The sequence below is a fragment of the Panthera pardus genome, unplaced genomic scaffold, assembly GCF_024362965.1.
Source record: "Panthera pardus isolate Hobbes unplaced genomic scaffold, ASM2436296v1 HiC_scaffold_2, whole genome shotgun sequence".
NCBI classification, from domain to species: domain Eukaryota; kingdom Metazoa; phylum Chordata; class Mammalia; order Carnivora; family Felidae; genus Panthera; species Panthera pardus.
Window position 1 is genome coordinate 58,884,091 of NW_026526765.1, and position 23,023 is coordinate 58,907,113.

The 23,023-nt window shown below is 49.6% G+C and overlaps 1 protein-coding gene across 1 annotated transcript in view; it reads right to left on the minus strand.

The window, feature by feature from the left end:
- SLIT3 (slit guidance ligand 3) overlaps positions 1–23,023 on the minus strand; it is a 593,034-nt gene that overhangs the window by 54,908 nt on the left and 515,103 nt on the right. Inside the window, exons 15-20 of the mRNA XM_019450253.2 lie at positions 20,316–20,466; positions 19,274–19,348; positions 11,798–11,941; positions 10,966–11,109; positions 8,013–8,176; positions 6,776–6,908 (exon numbers count right to left, since the gene is read on the minus strand). Of these exons, the coding sequence (XP_019305798.2) occupies positions 6,776–6,908; positions 8,013–8,176; positions 10,966–11,109; positions 11,798–11,941; positions 19,274–19,348; positions 20,316–20,466 (811 nt within the window). The remainder of the gene's footprint in view (positions 1–6,775; positions 6,909–8,012; positions 8,177–10,965; positions 11,110–11,797; positions 11,942–19,273; positions 19,349–20,315; positions 20,467–23,023) is intronic.

Sequence of the window (23,023 nt, forward strand, 5' to 3'; positions counted from 1 at the left end):
CCCAGGTGGAGCTGTGTGTGCCACTGCAGGGCTGAATGGGACCCGTGTGGCAGCCGCTTTAAGTGCACAATGTCCCTGACAACCTGGTGTTGCAGCCCAGAAGACGTGGAATGAAAAGGCTTCACTTCACAAATACAGATGTGGCTGTGTGGGAAAACTCTCTTTGTGCAAAGCCCTTCATGAAGACTCTGAACTCCAAAGCTGCCTGTAGCCTGCAGCCCAGGCCCCAGAGGGACCCTTTCAGAAAACTGCACTCTTGCCCTCCAGCCTCAGAACTATCAGAGCATCTCTAGCAGGTCAACCTTTGCGTTGATCTGCATTTAAATGCTCTGTTTCAGCCCCAGCATGAGCACATGAGGAAGTGTCTGCCTCACACGAAAATCCACACAGAGCTCCCCATCTCTGTTAGCAGCTTTGTGGTGCTGTTAAGTGCCCCAGGGACTTTCAAACCTGCTGAATGGTGAAGGAGACTGGCAGCCACCTTCCAGGAGCCCCCACCATGGCCAGGGTTTCCACCAGGGGCCTGGAATGATGGTTGTAGCTCTGGAGTCAGGCAGCCACCCAGGCTTGTATCCTAGCTCCACTAACAGCTGTGTGACCTTGGGCAAGTCACTTAACCTCTCTGAGCTTGCATTTCACCTGCAAAAGGAGGCTCATCATCATCACCACCTTGAAGTGATTTTGAGGATTCAATGAATCTCAGTGGAAAGCCCTTGAAGCACTGCTTGGCACAGTAGTGTTTAACGTGCTTTGAATACACATGCGCGCGTACACACACACACACACACACACACACACACACACACACACACACCCTTCCATCCAATAATACATATGAATATTAGAAAACAGATGATTCCCTTGCTGTCTATTCTCTATTCTTCTCCCAGAGTAATATTTCTAAAATGCGAATTGGACCACAGCACTTTCCTGCTTACAATTCTTCGGCGTCTGTATTTCTCCGGGGATGAGGAGTCAGCCCTCACCACGGCCCGACAAAAACTGCACATCCCTCCTTGACTTTTCAGTGAACACCAGTCTCTTTTCCATTCTGTTTGCTCCATCTCACAGTCTGCGTGGTTTCCCGACTTTAGGATCTTTCCACCTTCGGGTCTTCACAGAACATTTTCTTTCTTTTTACTGTTTTCCATGTCCCACCCCCACCCGCTTCCCCTGGGAAACACTATTCTATCTGAAATGCCTAATTTACTGATTAGCTTTCTTATTGTCTTTCTCCCCCATTGTAAGTTTCTGACATCAGGGGGGCTTATCTGTCACATTAGCTGCTGTGCTCCCAGCTCCTATGACATTATCTGGCACAATAAACTCAGCGAACACCTGACTGAATGAAGAGGGCTCCCACAGCTTGTGGTCTGTGCTCCAGCCTCCCCTCGTCCCTCCCACAGATGGCCATGACTGCCTGATAGCCTAGAAGTGTCCTCTACTGAAGCCATCTGCTGAGGTCTTCTCTGGGCCAAGGCTTGTGCCAGGACTCCTAAGTGCTGATGTGCCCAGAGCCAGCTGCCCTCCAGCTGGCTGCAGGCAATTTCTGTCCCTCTCCCTGGGCCAAAGAAAGGCAAGAATACAGTCAGTGCCGGGCAGTTTCTCTAGAAAGTGCTCTTGGGAGCCTGCCTGGTGAGTGGGGGTGGGGGGTGGCAAGTGTGCAAAGAAAGCAGCAGCTGGCATTGCTAGAGAAGATCCAGCTGTCAGGACCCACCTAGCCAGAACCATTGACAGGTACCTACGGCATCATGGCAGGGGTGCCGTTTTTGCCTTCTCCCCGCTTATGGGCAGATGGCAGGTTCCAAAGAGACCATGACTGTCTACTGCAAATCACCGACGAGCCAGGCCACCGGCCAGAGCACACAGGGACCCAGGCCTCTGCCAAAGGAAGAAAGTAGTTGAGTTGCTAAAGGATGGGCCTTGGGGTCAGACAGCCCTGGGCTCGAGCCTAATGCTCTGCTGCTCCTTGGCAGTGTGATCTTAAGAAATCATTCAACCTTCCCAAGCCTCGGTTACTTCATGTGCAAAATGGGATTATCAATGCCTACTTTACAGGATTGCTGGGAGGACTAAATGAGATCACATAGGAGAAAAATCTAGCATAGCACCTGGCACCCAGTAAATGCTCTGGGAGTGCTGGCTGTGGTGGACTGCACTCACACAGGACACCTTCCCTTGCTTTCCTAAAGGCCAGCGTGGGCAGAACTTCCTAGATTCTTCCCTATCCCAGAGCACATACTCTCCATGCCACTCCTTTGTGCTTGTCACCTCCTGCATTGCTCTGCCCCTTCTCTGGCATGCACCTCCATTGCCCTAGACTCAATTGAGATGAGGAGAAAGCTTCATCTGAGCTGCCTGCTGTACCCCAAAGCCCCATCCTGATGGTCTGGAACTAACCAGTGCAGGGCCAGGTCCCACCGTCTCCATCAAGCAATGCATTCTTATCATCACCTCCTGCCACACTCAATCTCACAGAGCTGTGTCTCAGCCTGCGCTCTGCTGGTCAAGCCCCAAACCCTTTCAAGTCTCCTATCAGTGCTATGTGTGTGTGTGTGTGTGTGTGTGTGTGTGTGTGTGTGTGTGTGTGTGTGCATGTGCATGCACACACTGCCAGCCTGATGTCCTCAGACTCTGCATCCCAGCAGAAATCCCTTCTTCCAACAGCGGTGCCTGGGGGACACATGTCATCCTTCCCTCTCCTGTCCTTGGGATATCAGTGGTGGGACAACAAATCCATGCTCACGGCCCTGAGACCAAAATCAGTTTCAAAATTTCCTCCATTCTCAAAATGGAGCCTGACATGGGGCTCGATCCCAGGACCCTGGGATCATGACCTGAGTTGAAATCAAGAGTTGGATGCTCAACCGACTAAGCCACCCAGGTGCCCTTGTAGGCTTGGTTTTGAATCAGGAACTTAGCAGATGTCTCTGTATTGTTTGCCTGCTAGTGTGTGAATTACCCGAGCGGTTCTTAAAGTGTTGTCTACTGGCCACTGGGGGTCCTTTAGACTTTTTCAGGGCTCTCTGAGGCTGGAACTACTTTTGTGATAAGATTAAAACATTTTTTTCCATTTTCACTGTGTGAGTAAAATTGCTGGCACCTCAGTAGGAATCAAGGCCATGGCACCATATGATATCAGTGGTCATTATGTTCTTCCCCCTCAAGCACATGACGGTAAGGGGAAAAAAAAAGCCAGTTTCACTGAAGAATGCCCTCCATGAAGCAGTAAAAAAACTATTAATTGCATTAAATATCAACGCTTGAGCATACATCTTTTTTTTAATATTCTGTGTGGCAAAATGGGAGGCATGCACAAAGCTTTTCTGCTTTGGTTGTCTTAAGAAAAAGGTCTGGTGTCACTGACTTACAAGCTGAATTAGCCTTTCCCCCCCCCCCCCCCCCCCCCCATAAAACACCATTGTTACTTAAAAGAATGACTAGCAAACAGGTTTTTCAGGGATAGGTATTCAGTAAGTAATTTCTCAAAAGTGAACAGAGTGAATCTGTCACTTCAAGGAAAACAACGAACTAGTACTTACTGGCAATGATAAAAATTCAAGCTTGCTTCCAAGTGAAAATTAAAATTTTAGAAAACCCATAACGGCTACATTGAGCAGCATCCCTTTACTGAAAGACTTTTCTGCTGAGATTTCTGGTGATGCATGTTAATGGCTATGACATTTTGGATCCGACATTTTTGATACGGTATAATGCAATGTGTCAGCATCCGAAGATCTGTGTAACTCTGTGAACCAGTGTTTACTAAAGAACCAGGGCACAGTGTTACAAGATCATGCACGGGGGCAGGGAAAGCTCCATTCAAAGCACAAGATAGACCCATGGGTTGTAACAGAGTATAAAAAGTTCATTGATAAACTTTTAGGTTCCACACAGCAACTAGCCTGTAACACCATGCAGTTTTGGCATATTATCAAAGAAGAATCTCCACAATTATTTGGAATGGATATTAAAATTCTCCCTTTTTCAACTATGTGTCTATGTGAAGCTGGATTTTCTTCTCGTACTTGACCCAAAACCCTGTCACAACAGAGTGAGTGCTGAAGTAGGAAATGAACATCCAGTTGCCTTCAACTACATTTCTAAAAATGTCACACTTCTCAGTTAAATGTCTTTTGGTTTGGTTTTCATAGAAGTATGCTTTTTTTTTTAATACAAACATATAATGTGTAAATTTTTATTTCTAAATGGATTAATAAACACATGTTTAAAAATATTTCTCAGTAGTAGTTTCCAATGTGCCATCAACAGATTTAAGCACGTGAACAAAGGTTCAATGAGAGTCCTCACTGCTTTTGAAAAACATAAAGGGGTCCTGAGACCCCAAAGATGAAGAGCTTCTGGGGTAGGGGGCTAGAGAAGGGGGTTGGGGTCAGACCAAAGTGCCTTCTGATCGTGACTCGGCTGCTTACCAGGGGTGAGGCTTGGGGGGTGACTTAGTTCTCACCAGTGAGGTGAGTCAGGGATACTGAGTGAGGGCCTAGCTCGGTGACAGCTTGAATGAGCAAAGGGGAGAGCTACAGGTCTCGGGCGGCCCTCCTCCCAAGGAGAGAGAAGGGCCAGGGGGTTGCAGACGGCTGGCAGGAGAACTGACTTCCCTCTGGTTCTCATTGCCTTGCTCACTAGTGCCTACACTGAACTCCCACACCCTGCCCTTTGGAGAAATGCTACGAAGCTTTTTTTGTTTTTGTTTTTTTCTTCTCAATGAATTAACCTTAATTTTGTTTTGTAAGTTGGCAGCTCTGCCTGAGACCACGGATGATGCCTGAGGGAGCTGGAAAGCCAGCACTGGATCCAAACACTGCATCTAGTCCTTGAAAGCAGAGGCCTCCAAGCCACTGTTTTCTGGGCCTGGCAGCTTTCACTTTCTCTGGCATCAATTTTCCTGCCTTCCCCTCCCTGGACACTCCTCCTCCCCTCCCTCCCCTCCCCTCCCTCCGGGAGGCCGTCTGGGCTCAGAGGTGAGGGCTGCCGTCCTTGGTGCACTTTGGAAACCAGTGTGGCCAAGGGAAGCACCATCATTTCCAAAGCAGGAAATCAGGTTTCCCCAAGCTCTGAAGTTTACTTATAATTACAGCCAATTATCTTTGTTATTTCAATCTCTGTGTCATGAACTCTGGGGAAAAGCCTCTGTGGGCCTGTTTTCATGGCATTTCCTTCTCTTTAGCACATGTCACTTGGCATTCAACTGACCCAAGAAGGAGGCAAGGACCTGGGTCATTTTCGGCAGCCCCCACCCATCGGCACTGCTGGCTGAGGAAAGGGCTCGGAGCTCACTGCACTGAGTGGCGTTGCTCATGCAGACCTCCAGCAGCACAGCCAGGGCCCAAATGCGGGGCTGTTGTGGACTTCTTAGTGACTGCCAAGACTTCCTTCCTTCCCTGGGATCAGCAGGCCTGGTTGCAACCTCCCTGGGTGTCAGGAGATGGGGGAGCCACAACTCACACCCAGGAACCGACCCGCTCTTCACAGACGGCGCCCTACTCAGCTTCCTCCCCAGCAAGCACGGGCAGTGCCAGACACACACTCCCTGCTGGTGTCTGGGATCCAGGGAGAGAGTACGAGCCTGAGATGTGAGTGGGTGATGGCGTGTGAGTGTGTCTTCTCACTCAGGCAGCCTGGGTCCCGTCACATGTCACCCAGCTCTGCTTGCCCCAACCTGCAGCAACTGCCGTGGGGCGTGTGGGGCACCCCCTCCCCTGCTCATTACCTTCTCCTCACCCTGTAGGTTTCAGCTCCGGCTTAATCTCCCCAGAGAAGCTTTCTCTGATCTCCACACCCAAGTGACGCCTCTCTAGTTTCGGGCATCACTACCTTGTTCCTCTCTTGGAGCACTTTTCAAGGTTGTCATCTCACATGTGCTGCTGAGATGATGGAACAAATGTCCACCTTCCCCAGTGAACCATGGGCCCCACATGGGTGGGGGTCACACCTGTTTTGCTCACCATTGGCTCCCCGGTGTGAGCAGAGCACCCGACACACCAGGCACTCAATAAACACACGCTGAGTGAATGAACGAACGCACGCAACAGTGAGTGTGGCTTGTGCTGGCTGTGCTCACCTGCTGTGGCCGGGCTGCTTCTGCACGCTCGAGAGAGGCCTCCCTGCCCAGGGACTGGCTGAGCTTTCCGGGGGGCAGAAATGCAGTTTTCTGCACCATAGGAAGAGCCCTTCAGGAAGGGAATGATCTGTCTTTTTTATTTAAGTGGGAGCTTCTGGGGCAGGAACAACCCTGAGGAATTAGTGTCAGGAGCTTGGGCTCTGGAGTCAGATGGCTCCTGGCTGGAGCATGAACAGGATACAGAACTAAGATGACGTCTGCAACATGAGTAGCTTTAAGGTGGAAAAGGATCATATTGGTGGAAGAGCTCAGTAAGCCATAGTGCCAGCTGGGCAGTGTTTTTACGATGATCCTGTGCCATTTCTGGTGTCAGACTGAGAGACTGCTGGGGAATCTAGAAGGTGGAGTCAGAGCAGGGGGCCTGGGGTGATCTAAAAGACAAGACAGGAACCCTCCCGCTTGCATTCTGGAGGGCTAGGTTCTGGTCACCTGCCAGGCAGAGGCACTGGGGAGGAGTTACTCCTGTTCTCAAGTCCACGCTGCTGCCCGACCCACTCTTGGCTGAGGCCCTGCTGCCATCTTGCTGGGACCCCCTCAAAGAGGGGCATCCCAGGCAGTCTTGCTTGAGACACTGGGGACAGAGCTGCTGGTGGGGGGATCTAAGGGTGTTCAGTGGGGGGTGGCAGTACTCACAGTTCAGTCACGTCCTTGGGGATGCCTCTGGGTAGGGTGTGTAGCCCCCTGTCGCTGCACCGCACCACTGTCTCCATGCAGGTGCACTGCTCCGGGCAGAGTGGGCCCAGCTGGCAGCTACTCTCGTCATTGCCTGTGGAGAGCCCCAGAGTGAGCAGGGCGGGAGACAAACCTCTCTGCAGAGGCAGGTGAGCAAGGCCAGGCACCAGGCACTGCGCCATCTTCAGGGAAGGGAAGCCCTCCATTTTGAGCCAGAACCAGGAACAAGGAGCCTGCTGGTCTCACCCAGGGTTAAAGGGAAAAGAATGTGTGCTTGGGTCGGGGAATAGGGTCACCTGTCTTCTACCACATTCAACATAAAATTAAGGCTCAAAAAAACCCCCCAACAAACAAACCAAACCAAAACTTGACCAACCAGAGTATTAGGCAGGAAAGAGGTCATGGTTAACTGAATCAGGAATAATTCAACCTTACTGAAGGAGAGGTCTGGGGGAGGGGGAGAGCCTGGTCTCCTTCCTTCCTCTTTCTCCTCCCTTTCTCACTCCTTCCACTGCCATAATCCCTCTGGAGTGGTAAATGTGTCCCCAGCCCCCATTATACCTTAACCTCAGTTAATCTACAAACCTGTTAATTTGTCTCCAGATAACCTATAGTTGACCCAAGTACTGGCTTGAATTTATGCAAATATGCCCTTTGGAATCCTGACACTCAAAGCCTTGGATCTCCAGGTATTCATAACTCCCTAGCCAGTGACAGAAAATTTCCAGGAGCCCATGTTGAAGTCTGATATTCGGAGCCTCATCACGATGCAGACAGGAAAACTGAGGGCCTGGGCTCCCAGGCACAGCTGTGTAGGTTACATACTGCACAAGGGTGCCTCATCATTGAAGGGGCATTAATCTCACTGACATGATAGATTAGGATATTGAGTACAACAGCGTTCTCATAGATAGTCATAAGTCATCTTGTTTTAACAAAATCAGTGTATTACAACACATTTCTGATTGACAGAAGTAAAATGTCTTTAGAAAGAGGCTCCTTTTCTTAATCTGTAAGAAGGAGCCATATGGCTAGCAGCAGACCTGCAGAGGCCTTCAGAGCCACAGATGCATGCCTGAGGGCAAGTGAGATCTCAGGGGGTCCTGACCTTCAGTCCCCTGCTGCACCTGCCCTCTCTGGTGTCTTTCTTGCCTTCCCTGTCCCTGCCCCTCCTCCACCCCGCCCCCAGCCTTCTCACCTTCACAGGTGAAGTCCTGGATGGCCACATCCTGGATGGGTATCTCCTTGAGGAAGAAAGGCTTTTGGCACCGGGGGTTCCCGCTTACGATCCGCCTCTTCCTCAGCCACTTGCCCAGCCAGGCCAGGTGGCAGTTGCAGTTGAAGGGGTTGGACAGGAGGTTTCTGAGAGGAAAGAAGGGCTCTCTTTGAGTGGTCAGCACCCCCACCCCCCACCCCCATGGGAGTGGGACTTGGGATCCAGGTCTGCAAGCCTGGGGCCCAGCTCTCCAGGCAGGCCGGCTCTGGGTTCTGTTAAAGGAGGAAGGAGATCTGGGGAAGGAAGTGCAGACTCTCTTCTAAGATCCAGATGCAGTCTTTGCAAGGGCCTTGTTCCGGACCTCCACACACAGACGCGACCTCGGTCTCCTGACACGCCCTCCCTTCCTCCCTGGGCTCGGGCTGCTGGCTGTCTTCAATCCCTCGGCAGGATTCTCTTACACTTAGCACCTCCACACTGCTGCCCCCTCTCCTGGCATAAATCTCTCTGTGTTGGCCTGGCTTCATTCCTGGCTCAGACGGCCCCTCCCCTAAAAGGAAATGAGGAGTGCTGCCTGTCCCAGTCTTCTCCCCCAGTTGTCTGGTGCCTGCACAGAACCCACAGGCAATGTTTGCCTCCCTCCTTAGACTCTCAGCTCTCCCAGGTGGGGGTCAGCCCTGTCTGTCTGCCCGATGTCTCCAGGATCCAGTATGGCACCAGGACGGCCTCTTTACGGGTACCTATGGAATGCAGTGAGTGGACTGGTGGAGGAATCGGGGAGGGCAGCTGTCAGGCTATGAGTGTAGCCCAGAGGACTGCAACCGGGCTAAGCAATTCATAAAGCTGTTCTCCCATGCAGATTTGTCACAGCAGCCCAGGGGAGGAGGCAACATTATTCTCATTTCACACATGAGGAAAATAAAGCTTAGGGAGGTGACACAAGAGGCCAGACAGCCCTGAGTGGCTGTGGTCTGACAGGACAATTAAGAGCTTGGGAGTCAGACGTCCTAGGTTTGAATCCTGGCGCTGATGTTCAGCAGCTGCGTGAAGTCAGGCAAGTTTCCTCTCATGTCGAAGCTGGTTTCCTTAATGCTTTGTGACTCTACCTCTCTTGACATCTTTTGTGTCTTTGGATTCCCAGTTTGGAGGCAAACAGGAGGAGTAAAAAGAAGGCTAAAATAAACCAACCTGCTGGTGCTAGTTCCTAACCTACAGTCCCCGGTCTGGCTGTCACTCATTCATTCAATGCATCGGTTTATTCGCCAGTTATATAATGGGCATTTACTGACTGCCAGGCACAGATAGAGACACTGAGGATATAGCAGTGCACAGAAGAGCTGCACATCCCTGTCCTGGAACCTACATTCCAGCTGATGGGAGGCAGACAGTGCACAACCAACAACACAAAGGTCAGTTGTAATAGTATATTAGGAATGGTCAGTGCTACGGAAAAGGTTAAGGAGAGCAGGGCTGAGGAACTGGGGGTGATGGCACAGGAGGAGAGTGGGGCGAGGCGATGGACACTTAAGCAAAGAATGGATGGTGGGGAGGGAGGCCAGGGGAAGGCCGTTTCAGGTAGCGGGAGTGGGTCCGGGGTGCGGTGGGTGGGTGGGGGCAGTAGGGAGGCTGGTGGGGCTGGCCTGGAGGGAGCTTTGGAGGGACTGGATGGCGTGGGCTTTTTAGGACCCCTACAATTTGGCTTTTATTCCCAGTGAGGCAGGTGTATGGGAACATAACAATGGGCAGCAATACAAATGCAGCAAAAGCCTTTCTCTTCTGACTTCCAGAGTCACTGGGGAAGGAAAGAGTGAATGGACCAGCACCTGAGGTTAAAGGAGCCACATAGAAGTACTAGGAACAACCATAAAGGCTAACGTGTTCAGGCCCCTGCTGTGTGTTTTATAAATATTAGCAGATTCGATCCTCATAACAATCCTACCAGACAGATTTTACCGAAGGAACAACTGAAACACTCAGAGGTGAAGTAACTTTTCTAAGGTTACGTAGCTAATAGGAGGTAAAGCCAGGATTTGAACCCAGGAGCTTTGGCTCTAGAGCCCATCACTTTATCATTATTCTAAACAGCCCCTTTTACCAATATAGTAAAAGTGCTCCTGGGCAGGAGTACTCATTAGGTGTCCTGAGAGCTACAGTCTAATTCTGGTTCTGGTATACATTTAAGCAGCCAGAGGCATCATTTAAAAATCCCTGTCAGGTCATGTCACTGGCCTGCTTAAAACCTTCCGTGGCTTCCTGACATGCATTGGATGAAGATAAAAGTAGTCCATGGCAGGCCTGTAGCCTGGTCTCCCAGAGAGAGCAGGGCAGGGGCAGAGAGAGAGAATCCCAGGCAGGCTCCACGCTGCTAGCACAGAGCCTGACATGAGGCTCAAACTCACGAGCCATGAAATCATGATCTGAGCTGAAACCGAGTTGTACGCTTAACCAACTGAGCCACCCAGGCGCCCCATATCTCACCCTCTCTTACTCTGTGCTCTGGACCATGTTGGACTTTTCTCAGTCTTGTACATTTGCTCTGTAGCAACCTACCACAGGGCCTTTGCATGCGTTCTTTCCACGGAAGGAAAGCACTTTCCATGGAAGCACTTCCCACTTTCTTGAACAAGTTAACTCCTACCCACCTTCCAGAACATAGCTCCAGTGTTCCTTGACAAAGCCTGTGGTGGGTTTTCATATCACTGTGGACCTCCCTTCTGTGTCAATTTACTATTCTGTGAGCTCCAGGAAGGAGGGACCATGTCTGTGAATCCTTAGCACCTAGACGGTGCCTGGCACATGGAGGGAGCCTAGCAAATGGTTATTAAGTTGAAAGATGGGTAAATAACCTTGGCCAAAGATAGTAGGGAGCTGCCAGGGCAGAGGTCTGCAGGAGAGGGGCCCAGAGTCAGTGTGCAGTGGGCACAGGGGGACTTACATGGTGGATAGGGAGACAAGTGTGGTGAAGGCTCCAGGGGTGATGGTGGTGATCCGATTGTCATAGAGGGACAGCAGCCTCACTGAACTCAGGCCAGCAAAGGTGTCATTGCTGACACAGTTGATCAGGTTACTCCTCAGCATCCTGCAAGAAGAGGGGTGGAGATGAGGGGAGCACAGGCATTATCTTCTCCTCCCCACCACAGAGCCACCACCACACAATGTGTGTGTGTGTGTGTGTGTGTGTGTGTGTGTGTGTGTGTGTGTGTGTAGGTGGGATGCCAACTCCAAGCCCAGACTAGTCATGTTGCTGAGGTTTGTTCTGTGATAGTAGGGTCTGGGTCCCCACCGGGGCTACATGTATGTAAATGTGTACGTACATTCTTGCCTGTGCTTGCTTTGTGTACAGTGAAACTGGGTGTCAAGATGTGGCTGTGGACATCAGCTTGAGTGTGTGTGTGTGCCTGTATGTACATGCTTATTTGTGTATGTGCTTATGTGCATACTGTGTGTGTATCATTGTTATGCATATGTGTGTATGTGTTATGTGGGTAAACGTGCATGTGCCTCTATCAGCATGTTTCCAGTACGAATCTATATATGTGTACAGCTTAGGGCAAGTATCTTTCAGTGTGTGTGTGTTGAGGGTGCTAAGTTCTTTCCCATCAAGGGTTGGGAAATGTATAGCGCCTCTCTGGCTCTAGGAAGAAAGGCACTCAACAGGTCAGGACAGACCCGGGCCCAGGAGCTGCCCGGCAGCCTTTGTAATCCCCCTCTGATGCCCTTGCCCTCCCATCCCCTTCTGGGACTTGGCCCAGGCCCTGGGCACTCACAAGGTCTTGAGGCTGCTGAGGCCGCGGAACATGCGCCCATGCACCGTTTCCAGCTGGTTCCCAGTCAGCATCAGCTCCTGCACGTTTGCTGCTCCATCAAAGGCACCCTCTCTCACCTCCTTGATCTTATTGTTGCTCAGGTTTCTAGAAGGAGGGGACAGAGTGGGGCAGGGTGCAGGAAGGGAATCGTCAGCTCTGCAGCCAGTGGGGACTCTCAGGCACCTCTGGATGGTGGGGCTTCCTGAGGTTTGGTCTTCAGCACCTGCGGCCATGGAGCAGGGACCCTAATCCACACAGGTGGGGTTGCTGTATGAAATGGGCCGTGCAGAACTTAAAGTCTTTTCAGGGTGTTCCTCTTCCCTGGGGATGAGCAGATTTAAAATGGTGCTTCTAAAACTGATTTTCTCCCTTCAACAGAAGCTCTAGCCAAGCGGTGCTTCTCAAGTGGGGGGCAGGACAAAAACACAAAATGTGCCCTCAGTGGGGGTGGGACATCTGCAGAACTTCCAGCTCTACAGTTGAGATCCTCGATGTAAATGTCCTCGATGTAAATAGATACCTTCTGGTTACTACTTTTTCAGCATTGATTATGTATTAGGTTCCGTGTGAGGGGTTAGGACCACGGAATCACATCGAATCCTTAAAATAATGCCTCTCAGAGGAATATTAATGTATATTATCATTGTCTCACTTTATGGATGAGGGAACTGAAGTTCAGAGAATTTATTAAGTAACTTGCCCAAAGTCACGCGCTGATAGAAAAGAGATTGGGTCCCCGCTTTCTGGTGCATAAAAAGTCCTCCAGGGAGCTGCCTCTTTCTCGAGTGAATGTTCCTTTGGTGATATGGATACTCACACCCATCCTTACTGCTTTGCAGAATTCAGAGCTTGGGGTATTGGATTTTCTTACAGTCCTAGCAACCTTGGTCCTATCAAGTCTTGGGACTGCCCCTTCTGAGTCTGCCCCTGAGCTCTGAAAGATGGTCTTTCCCTCAGATGTCTAATCACCACATGCCAGGCCTCATGAGAGATCCTGCAGGGCCGCTGGTGCTGGGAGTCCCTCCGGGCTCTTCCTGGCAGGGGGTCTCCATGGACCACCCAAAATGGTCAGGCCTGAAATGCATTCAGGGCAGGATGGATGGAGTGGAAAGTGATGGTGTTTACACAAACTGGGGGAAGAATCCAGTCTCTAGAGCAAATGCCTGGCACAGGGAATAGTGTTTTGTGAACAGTGACATCTGTAGGTGCAGAAGAAGCCTACTAACCCACTAAGCACACTGATGTGGTTGGGACCGAGGGCTCACCGGAAATGAACAAGCTGGCGCATTTTACGGCTGGGAAAACTGAGGCCCAGACAGGTGAGGATGTGGCTCCAGGTCCCGGAGTAGCACCCTGAGCTCCTGGTACTTGTGTTTCTCTCCTGCACCGGTCTCATGCAGCTCTGGGCTCACCCATGGCAACCCCAGGGGATGAAGCCTCCCTCATCAGCTGGCTCCGAGCAAGTGATGGAACTGGGCACCCATGGGCTTGACGCCAGCCCCTTGCCTTCTTTCCAGGCAGGGACTGGTCCTGCAAGGCATGGCAGTACTCACACCTGTGCACAGGTGCGGAAGGAACAGCTGGTACTCTGACTGCTCCCTTGGTGCTCCTGTCATAGCCCTGCTCTCCTCCCACTTTCTGCCCTGCCTGGGAACCAGGAGCAATACTCCTCAGCATCCTTCCCCCAAGGTCTGAGAGAGCTGGGAGACTCTAACTGGATTTCTGCTCTGTACCCTTGACTGGCTCTCCTTAAATTCAGCCTGTTTTCTTATAAATCCTGGTAGTCCTGGTCCAGGATAACCCAGGAATGGAGGTAATGCACTGGGGAGACTGCAAATTACCCCCAAATTAGACATGGGAGGAGAGATAAAGGCTCTCCCAGCAGCTATAACTCATCTGAATGCCAGAGGAGCGGGAGTTTGCTCCAGAGAGTTAGGCTCCTTGGGGAATTAAAGTACACAGGACGGGCAATGAAGATGAGTTAAAGCAGCCATGAAGGGGGAGGGCTCCCATTTCCTGACATCTGTTTCTTTAAATGAACAAAATTAACATCACATTACTGTAAGGTTTGTGAATTGGATTTCCTCAGGCTGGGAGAAGGGAAAACATAAGGAGAGCACAAAAGGAGGGGATAGAATTTTCCAGAAGACCAGGCTGCTGTTGTCTCTCCATTCATCAAAGCACTGCTCAAACCTGTAGGCAGCTTGAGGCAAGCACTCCATACACAAAACAAGGACATCAGGGTTTTGTAGGAACTCTGTCTTACTCTCAGATCAGGATCTTCCTGAAGACACCCCAGATCCCAGGAACCCCAAGATGTAAAACCAGGACCACTCAGGAGGCCTCTCTCCATTTTTGTCTCCACCAATGGACCTGAAGGAATATGGCTACATCATGGCTTTGACTCTGATGTGGATGGGATATTACACTTGAAAGGGTCCAGCCTTGGACACTATGCAGACTTGGGGTCTGTTCAGAGGGGCAGAGGCAGGACAGCCCCAGTGAGCCTGTACCTTTCAGACCTTCTTCTCATCTTTCCAAGAAACACTGAGGCCCCTGTAGGCTGGGGTTCGTCTAGCTACCCCTGGGAAGCCTGAGTCTGAGAAGGCAAGCCCAGGCCTCTTCTAGCCCATGGTTCGTAAGACAGTGCATAAACTCTGGCAACAGGCAAGCGTCTGTAATTCTGTTTAAAGTCCAGTCCCAGACGAAAACGTAGTGGGGAGAGAGCTATGTGGATTTTTCTAGAAACTGAGGATACTGGGTCATAATGAAAGAGCACTCTGGCACACTGTCAGGTCAGGGAGGTCCTATCCACCTTTTTATTAACCTCTCCCTCCCCCTGAGGTAGAAATTCTATTTCAAGCTGGGGTCACAAGCTCAAATGTCCCCAGGGCCCAGGATGGTGACTTAAAGTAGAAAGCAAGTCCAGTGGGGACAGCACAGGCCACAAGCCCAGCGACCAGGAAAGCACAGGCCCTATTTAAGGGGGAGGCTGTCCCTCACTTCAACTCCACTGGAGCCATTTGGGAATGCAGGCCATGTTTTGCCAGATCTTCTGACCTTCCAAAAGATGCCAGAAATTTGGATTTTTGTTTGTGTGAACGATCCTGATTTTTAAAAGTGGGCAACTAATTCTTATTAAAAACACAACTAGTGCCAACAAATCCACCTGTGTATACCTGATTTAGGCTAGAGGGCTGCTGGGCATTAGCCTGTGGCTGAGATTCTCCTTCACAATAAGGACTGACATAGAAGTCTGCCTGAGGACTGTAGTCCATGTGACTTCCTTCATTTGAAGAGTCACTTTGAATTATCACAGTATTAATAAACCTTTTGGGTAATGGCTTATACATTTTTTTTTTCTTTTTGGTATACTTAGTACATGTGATACTCATGGAGATCTCATGATTCTAACAGGACAGGTAAAAGCACAGAGCTTCAGACAGAGTTTGGAAAGGCACGCACCATGGAGCTTAAACACCTGATTTTATGTTCCTTCTCCTTGGCCCCTGTGCCCTGTCAGGGTCAGGTTGAGAGTGTAACCCCACAGTCCTTAGGGAAGCTTAGCCGACTTGGGCACAGGCACTGCTGGCTTTAACCTTACTCTGATCCAGTTGAGAGCCACAACCTCTACGGGGATATAGGGATGGTGATGGGTCCCAGTTTAAGGGCCTTAACAAAAAGAGTTGCCGTCACGTTATTTTAAATAACTGGTTGTAGCCGGTGGTCTTTGGGACCAGATCTGCTCCATGGGTCATTTGCTTGGTTGGCTAGCACTATGCATATGCATTTATGCACACATACATGTGCACACATGCATTTACTGCCTTCAGAGATGCATGCATTCCCCACTGTTACCACTGCTGGTGTTGCAGCTTCAGTTTTTGTTTTTGTTTTTAAATGTTTATTTGAAAGAGAGCACTAGCACGGGTGGGGGGAGGGGCAGAGAGAGAGAGGGAGATAGAATCCCAGGCTGGATCTGCATTGTCAGCATAGAACCAGACACAGGGCTCAATCTCACGGGCTTGATCTCATGAACCATGAGATCATGACCCGAGCTGAAATCAAGTGTTGGATGCTCAACTGACTGAGCCACCCAGATGCCCTTGCTGCTTGAGTTTTAACCTTGGATAAGGTGCTTTCTATGTTTCAGCTTCCTTATTTGTAAAAGGAAACAATCTCAAAGCTTTTTTGGTTCTCTTGGTGGGAGTTAAATGGATTAGTATCAGTACAGTCTGGGGCAGAGTACAGTGTTTAGTAACCATTAATGGCTAGCTATTATTATTGTTATTATTAACACTGCCCTGTACCCAGCTCCTTTCCACATTTGTGCTACTTCCTGGGTCCTGAAAGTATTTGAATTTGCAACTCCTGTTTTATTTATTTTATTTTATTTTATTTTATTTTATTTTATTTTATTTTATTTTATTTTATTTATTTGAGAGAGACAAAGACAGTGTGAGCGGGGGAGAGGCAGAGAGAGGGAGAGACAGAATCCTAAATAGGCTCTGTGCTGACAGCAGGGCCCAAACCCACAAACCCCCGAGATCATGACCCGAGCCAAAAACACAAGTCAAATGCTTAACCGACTGAGCCACCCAGGCACCCCTATTTATTTTTAAAAAATGTTTATTTATCTATTTTTAGAGAGAGTGAATATCAGTGGGGGAGGGGCAAAGGGGGAGAGAATACCAAGCAGGAATTGTCAGCTCTCGCTGAGCATGGGGTTCAATCTCACGAACCCTGGGATCATGACTTGAGCTGAAATCAAGAGATGGCCCCTTAGCCGACTGAGCCACCCAGGCGTTCCCATACTTATTTCTGATCCTCATCATAACTTACAAGGAAGGCGGATTTATTCCTATTATGTAAATAATATAACTAAGGCTCAGCAAGGCTAAGGACACTCCTAGGGTCACACAGCAGGAGAGGGACAGAGCTGAACTCAGAAGAAACATAGGTCTGTTCTTTCCCCACACATGGATTTCTGGCTGCTGAAGGGATTATCTGGCAACCCTGACCTTCATTCCAGCAAGGCAAATACTGGGACAAGCCAAGCAACCGGTGCCTCCTTGGGCGAGAACTGGGTCTGTGTTTTGCCACAGTCCCCACCACTCTCTTGTTGCTTGGATGTGGATGCTGGGAGTTGGTTGCCACTTATCATTGTGTTTGTGCTATTGTTTTCTTGGTGCACAGAAATGGTTCTCTGTTCTCCCATCCCTGTTACAAATGGGAAGATGAAAGATAGACTCAAAGTGCATGAACTCCACTGAACATGGTGTGTGTGGGGGTAATATTGCTTTATGGAAGCAAATACTACTTGATCCTGTTTACTGTGCAGATATGTACTTGGCCAGCCTTACTCATTTTGATACCTGCCTTATCTCCATATACATGGAAGTTTCTGTTTTGAGGTTTAAAAAAGCACACCTTTCTCAAGTTTGAATTCAAAAGGGCATTTCCTTGCAGGTGATGGGTGATGTCTATGCTTGGCCTCTGAAGCTTAACACACAGGCAGCCACAATCCTCACCAGGACCCACATGTGTCCCTCTCTCATCTGTCCCTTCAGAGTGCTGCTGCTCCCAGTTACAGAGCAGTTGACAGGCCATGGGCAAGGTGGTGGCCGTGGGCAGGGAGGGAAGGAGGAGGGTACTGCACGGGGCAGGGGAAGGTCTTTCTCCTCTTTGCCTGCAGGGGACTGATGGGGGGGGGAAGACTGAAGAACAAGACAAAAATTAAGGGTTACAGTCAGTTCCCATTATTCATGGTGGCTATATTCTATAAAGTCACTGGGGAAAAATGAATTAGGGAATGCTGAACCATTGCTCCTAGAGGAAATACAGGGTTAGGTTCCTGTGAGTCTCTGGTCACAACATTTTCATCAGCTGATCAATACATAACATTGTCTGATATGTGTTTCTGCTTAAAGACACCTTATTTTAATATACACTGTTGATTTATTTACATTGTACTCACAGCCTACAGCCCTATAACTCATGTCTGAACAAAGCTATGTAACACACATTTTCTCCATAAGGCACATCACAGCCTTCTTGTGCTTAGGAAGGCTAGATAGCCCTTCAGCACTATGCAAAGATCTAAAACTAGGGCCCTTTAAATAGCAAAATCACTGACAAAAAGCATAAACATGTGAAAGGATGTGGCACCAAATATGCTGTGAAAAGGACACCTATTTACAGTCTGAGAGCTGCAACGAGAAATCAGAGCATGCGTGGCCATTTTTGATTTCAGCTGAGAACATGCGTGTAGGGGGCTCAAAGTTTTTTGCTGTTCCGTCCATGTCTACAAATGAGTATGAAAGCACTGTATTGATTTTGAGATTACAAATAAGTTTCAGTGAGTAAGCCAATTAGCAAATATGGGATTTGTGAGTAATGAGGCTTAATTGTATTTCCTTTGTTCCACAGGCAAACCCAACTCTGGGGCCAGGAGATGTGGACTCTGGGGTAAGAGGCCAAGGAGAAGGGAGTTAGATGGTAGAGAGTCCCCATGGGTGCTGGTTCCTCTGCTAGGGCACGTGGGAAGGGAGGATGAAGGGAAGCGAGCCCACCTGCACACTAGTGCGATGACAGATGAACCCACGTATGAGTGCCAGCTCTGACATTTATTGGCTGTGTGGTCTCAGACAAGTCATAAAACCTCTTTGAGCCCTGACAGCCTCCTCAGCCACACAAAGAGGAGTGTGAAGCAGCAGCAGGCAGGTATATAAGGACTTCATGAGATGATGTGCATGAGGCAGGGAATGTGGCCCCTGGCCCAAGACAAATACTCCCTTAGCTCAGCCACATTATTCTTGTCTGGCCCAAACTCCCAGGCAGGGAGAGGGTTATCAGGACAGGCAGCCATGGCATTGGAGAAGCCAGCGTAAGCACATGGACCCTTTGCCTGAGGTCAGGCTTCACTCAGGCCCGGGGACACCGAGACTGCAGCTCAACATACAAGACATCTGGCATTTCTGCTCCAAGGTCTGATGCAGAAGCCTCTAGAGGCCATCTAAAAACAGACCTTTCACCTGTCACCTTGTAAAAAGTATGAAGTGATGTGTATCCTAGACCTCTGAGTTCCATTGCTGGACCTTACCTGAGTCCCTCTTAACACTCCTTGGGGTAGGTGTTGGGTGTGGGGGATCAGGATGAACAGAGGGGACCTGGAGACTTCGGGATGCTGTAGAATGCATGATCTGCAGAATAACTGACAATGTAAAAACAGTGAAGTTTCATTTTGGTCTGTCTCTGTATGGCTATGCCTTCCTGTCCTACTTCTAAATACATGTCCAGTGTGGGGTCAGGAGGAGGCTGAGAAGGGCTGGAGCAGAGGTGAGGGGGCCACCAATGCCTTGGCACACGGCTCTAGTCTGCAGGACAGACCCTGGCCAGGGCCTGGAGGCTGCTGCTAAGTTCCCGAGGCTGACTTACATTTTCCGCAGGCTAGGCAACTTCTTGAAGATCCCAGTGGCCTCTAGGACAGATATGTCATTGTCATTCAGTCGCCTGCATGGGAAATAAGCAGACAAGGTAGTGGGGTGGCTGAGGATGGGGCGCCTCCTTTGCTGCCCTCCATGGGACCCTCCCACAGCTCCCCCATGGCTTGAGCTGAATTGCCACCAGGACCTCACACTCAGCTGAGGTCAGCGGAGCTGGGGAAAGTCAGAGAGAAGGAGGGGCCGAAAGGTGCTGCCTCACTGTGTGCCCCTGGGATGTGTAAAGTCAAAGAGAACCCTCACACTAACAACACTAATAATGAAGACCACCATCATTTATGCCGGGTTTGCCCGTGCCATGCATGGTTCAATATGAATTCTGTGCTTTGCATTCTCTTACTTGATCCTCTTAACCCCCCTAGGAGGTAGGCACCATCACTTCTATTTTATAGCTAAGAATTGGACGCTCAGACCTGAGAAGCAACATGCTTGATGTGAGGAAACTCAGAGAAGACCAGACTCAGACCCAGGTGTGTTGGTTCCACACATGCTGTGCCCTCACCCCGACCATGCTGTAGCTTTTTAGCTCTTCCATTTGTGGACCAACCAACACATCCTTTTATTAGCATGGATAATTGGAGGCTCAGATAGATCTAATCATTTTAGTGTTTTCTCGCTTTTGACAATTACTTATAGCCATCTTTCTATTATATTGTAAGCTTAGTAAGGACCTGGGGGGACCATCTGCTTTGTTCATTGTGGAGGCTGATGGGCCTAGCACAGTGCCTGGCTCACGGAGGGTGTTCAGAAAATATTTGTATAACGAATGGACTGTCTTTATGTTTGAGGAAGCTATTCCTGGGGAGCGGGGAGGGGATGCCTAGGTGTCTATCCTGTGCCAAGGATGCAGAGGACAGCCACGGAGTGCCCATGTGACTGAGCCAGGAGGGGGCTGCCTCCAGAGGACCCTGCTTGGGCTGGCTCAGGGTGATGGGGTGTGGGGACATGTAGGGAGTTCCAGACCAGGTAGTACTTACAGATCAGTGACGTATTCAGGGAGGTGGCTTGGGATGCGGGCCAGCTTCTGGTTGGAGCAGTCCACAATGGTGCCCTCACAGCGGCACTTCTCGGGGCACACAAGGTCCATGAAGCACTCGCTGCTGAACCTGCTGCGGTAATCCTCTGAGCCTAGGCGGGGCCAAAGAGGGGGGCGTCAGGACCACCGGGGCTCCCGGCCCAGCTGAGGTTGTTGGCAGGGGGATGGGGAGGCACATGGGGGGGGTGGTGGGGAGGGCCCAGTGACAGCATTGCCTTCATGCGTGGCCACCTTGCTGGTGCCCTCTCTACCCCAGATCCCCACTTTCCATTTAGTCTTTGTCATTCATGATTTCAGTCCTCTGGGAAACCAGGCTCAAGCTCTGTGGGCTCTTAAGCTTTGGTGGGTCACGGACCTTTTTGAGAAGATGATGCAAACTTATGTTCTCCTCAGAGAAATGCTCTTAGGTGCATGTGTGCAGAATTTGTCCTATAATTTGGGGTGGAGAGTACTTAGTCCATGATGCCCATCATCTGTGGACTGTCTAAATGTCCATGAAAAGTCCAAATGAAGAGATTCTGATGGGGTTTTGATGAGGGCTGTCAGGGCGAGGATGAGGTAAGAGAGGGGGGTTCACACTCAGTTATCTTCAAGCAAGTAAGGAAACAATAAAGGAGGCCCAGCATATGGTGGTCAATGACTGTTGACACTAGACTTCAGCATTGAAAACAATAACGAGGGTTGGGGACCTTGGGATTTGAAGCCCACTGCCCTAACGCTCGGGAATTTGGCTCAGAGTTGCCTGATGATCCTCTTTAAAAACACAGTAGTAATAAATTAACATTTAAAAACTGTCAAGACAAGCACAGCTCTTGTGAGGGTCCGAATGATTTGCCCGATCTTTTGAGAATAAGCTCTGTTCAACCACAGTGAAAGGCCAGTTCTTAGCTGGAACTAAGATTTATTTTTTTGACATTGACTTTCTCCTGAGGTCACACAGTAATGGCAACAGTATCAATAAGTGATGTCTCACAAGATGTCCAGGGGTATTGCTTTATTGATTGGAAATACTCCCTTGCTTGGTACCTGGGCAAACTTCGTGAGACCAGCAATCACAGCGGAGGTGACTGGGGAAACCCTGGCTCTCCTACCAGCCACCAGCTAGTTGGCAGGGGCCAACGTTTCATTAGCACCATGCTAGGTACAAAACGTGGGCTTGGTCCATGTTTGCCCGAGGTGTAAACAGGATGTGCCGTTAGCACATCAGTTGTCCTGTAAGTATTTCTGAAAGTGTTTCAGAGAACATGGACATCACTGGAGTGCTTAACTGGTTGAGACAGACCTTGGTGATCTTATCTGCATTAGAGGCAACGTGGGGCACTAGCAGCTCAGAAGTTTTAGCAGTAGTGGGTTTGTCCAGGCTCTGGCACTCACTAGCCTCAGTCTGTCCACATGTAAAATGGGAATCTAGTATTTGCCCCTATCTCACAGGGGTGGTCATGAAAATGCAAGGAAGAGCGAGGCAGTGAAGAGTCTCTGGGGAAGGGTAAAGAATCGTATAAATATTTATGATTCTACTACAATTGTTTTCAAGAACTTAGTGGAATATTTGGCATATCAGAGGCCATTAAAATATCAGTGTAGCTAGTGATAATAGCTGACATTTATGGAGCACAGACCATGAACGAGGCACTATTCATCAAACTTCAAATGGGCTCACCCATTTGATCCCTGCAACACTCTCGAGATCATTGTGACTCCATTTTATAGAAGAGAAAACTGAGGCTCTCAGGTCAATTGATATATGACAGAGGGATGAACCCAGTCAGGCTGAAGCCAAGGCTTGTGTGATTAATACTATGGTTTCCTGCAGATGTGCATTTTGACAAAACCTTTATTCCAGTTCTTCTAGAACTGATCATAGAGTCCAACTTGGCAGAGGTAGATTGATTGGCATTTTCCTGCAGAGGGCTATGGGAGGCAGGAAGCAGACATCTTCCATGCTCTTGGTTTCTTCCCCCTCACCTTATCAACCTATGCCAATTCCTGACTGGGAATGAAGTCTCTGATTCTGAAGTGTCTTCTACTTAAGACAGAGGATCAGAGGCCTGGACCTTTCCCTCTGCTCCCTCCTTGTCCCCCTCCTTCATCCCACCCTTCCACTCCCAGGCTTGTGTGAGCACAATCTGTGCACGTATCCCCGCAGTTATTTGGGCTGCTTCCTAATCCAATGCATTATGCAAATCTCTTGCCCTTGGCTTGCCAGCATCCCTCCCACTGAATAACTCTGACCTGGGCCATCTTCCTCCAGACACATCAGCATGCTGTGTCCTGGATGAATTTCATCTTGCAAACCCTGCTAAATGACAATCTTCTCTTGCTCCCTGCCAGTGGTTCTACATGGTGACGGCGTGAAGGGGCATTTTGGACATATGCATATATTTTTCTTTCAGAAGGTGTCTACAATGGAATCCCTGCAAAGTGGAGGAACCCTGGGCACTGATCAAATGCCTCTGAAAGACAGGAGGGAGCACAGTGTGCTGCTCTTCAACACGATGAGCTTGAAGATGTACCCTGGCTGGGCTGTGGCCGGGGACTGCCGCCGATTAAATGCGTTTTCGTTTTAATCAAGGTGAGAGCGTCTGTAGTTAGCAGGAATCGCTCTCTGTAGTATAGTTAGATTATAACTGGTGGACCTCTGCGATGGAA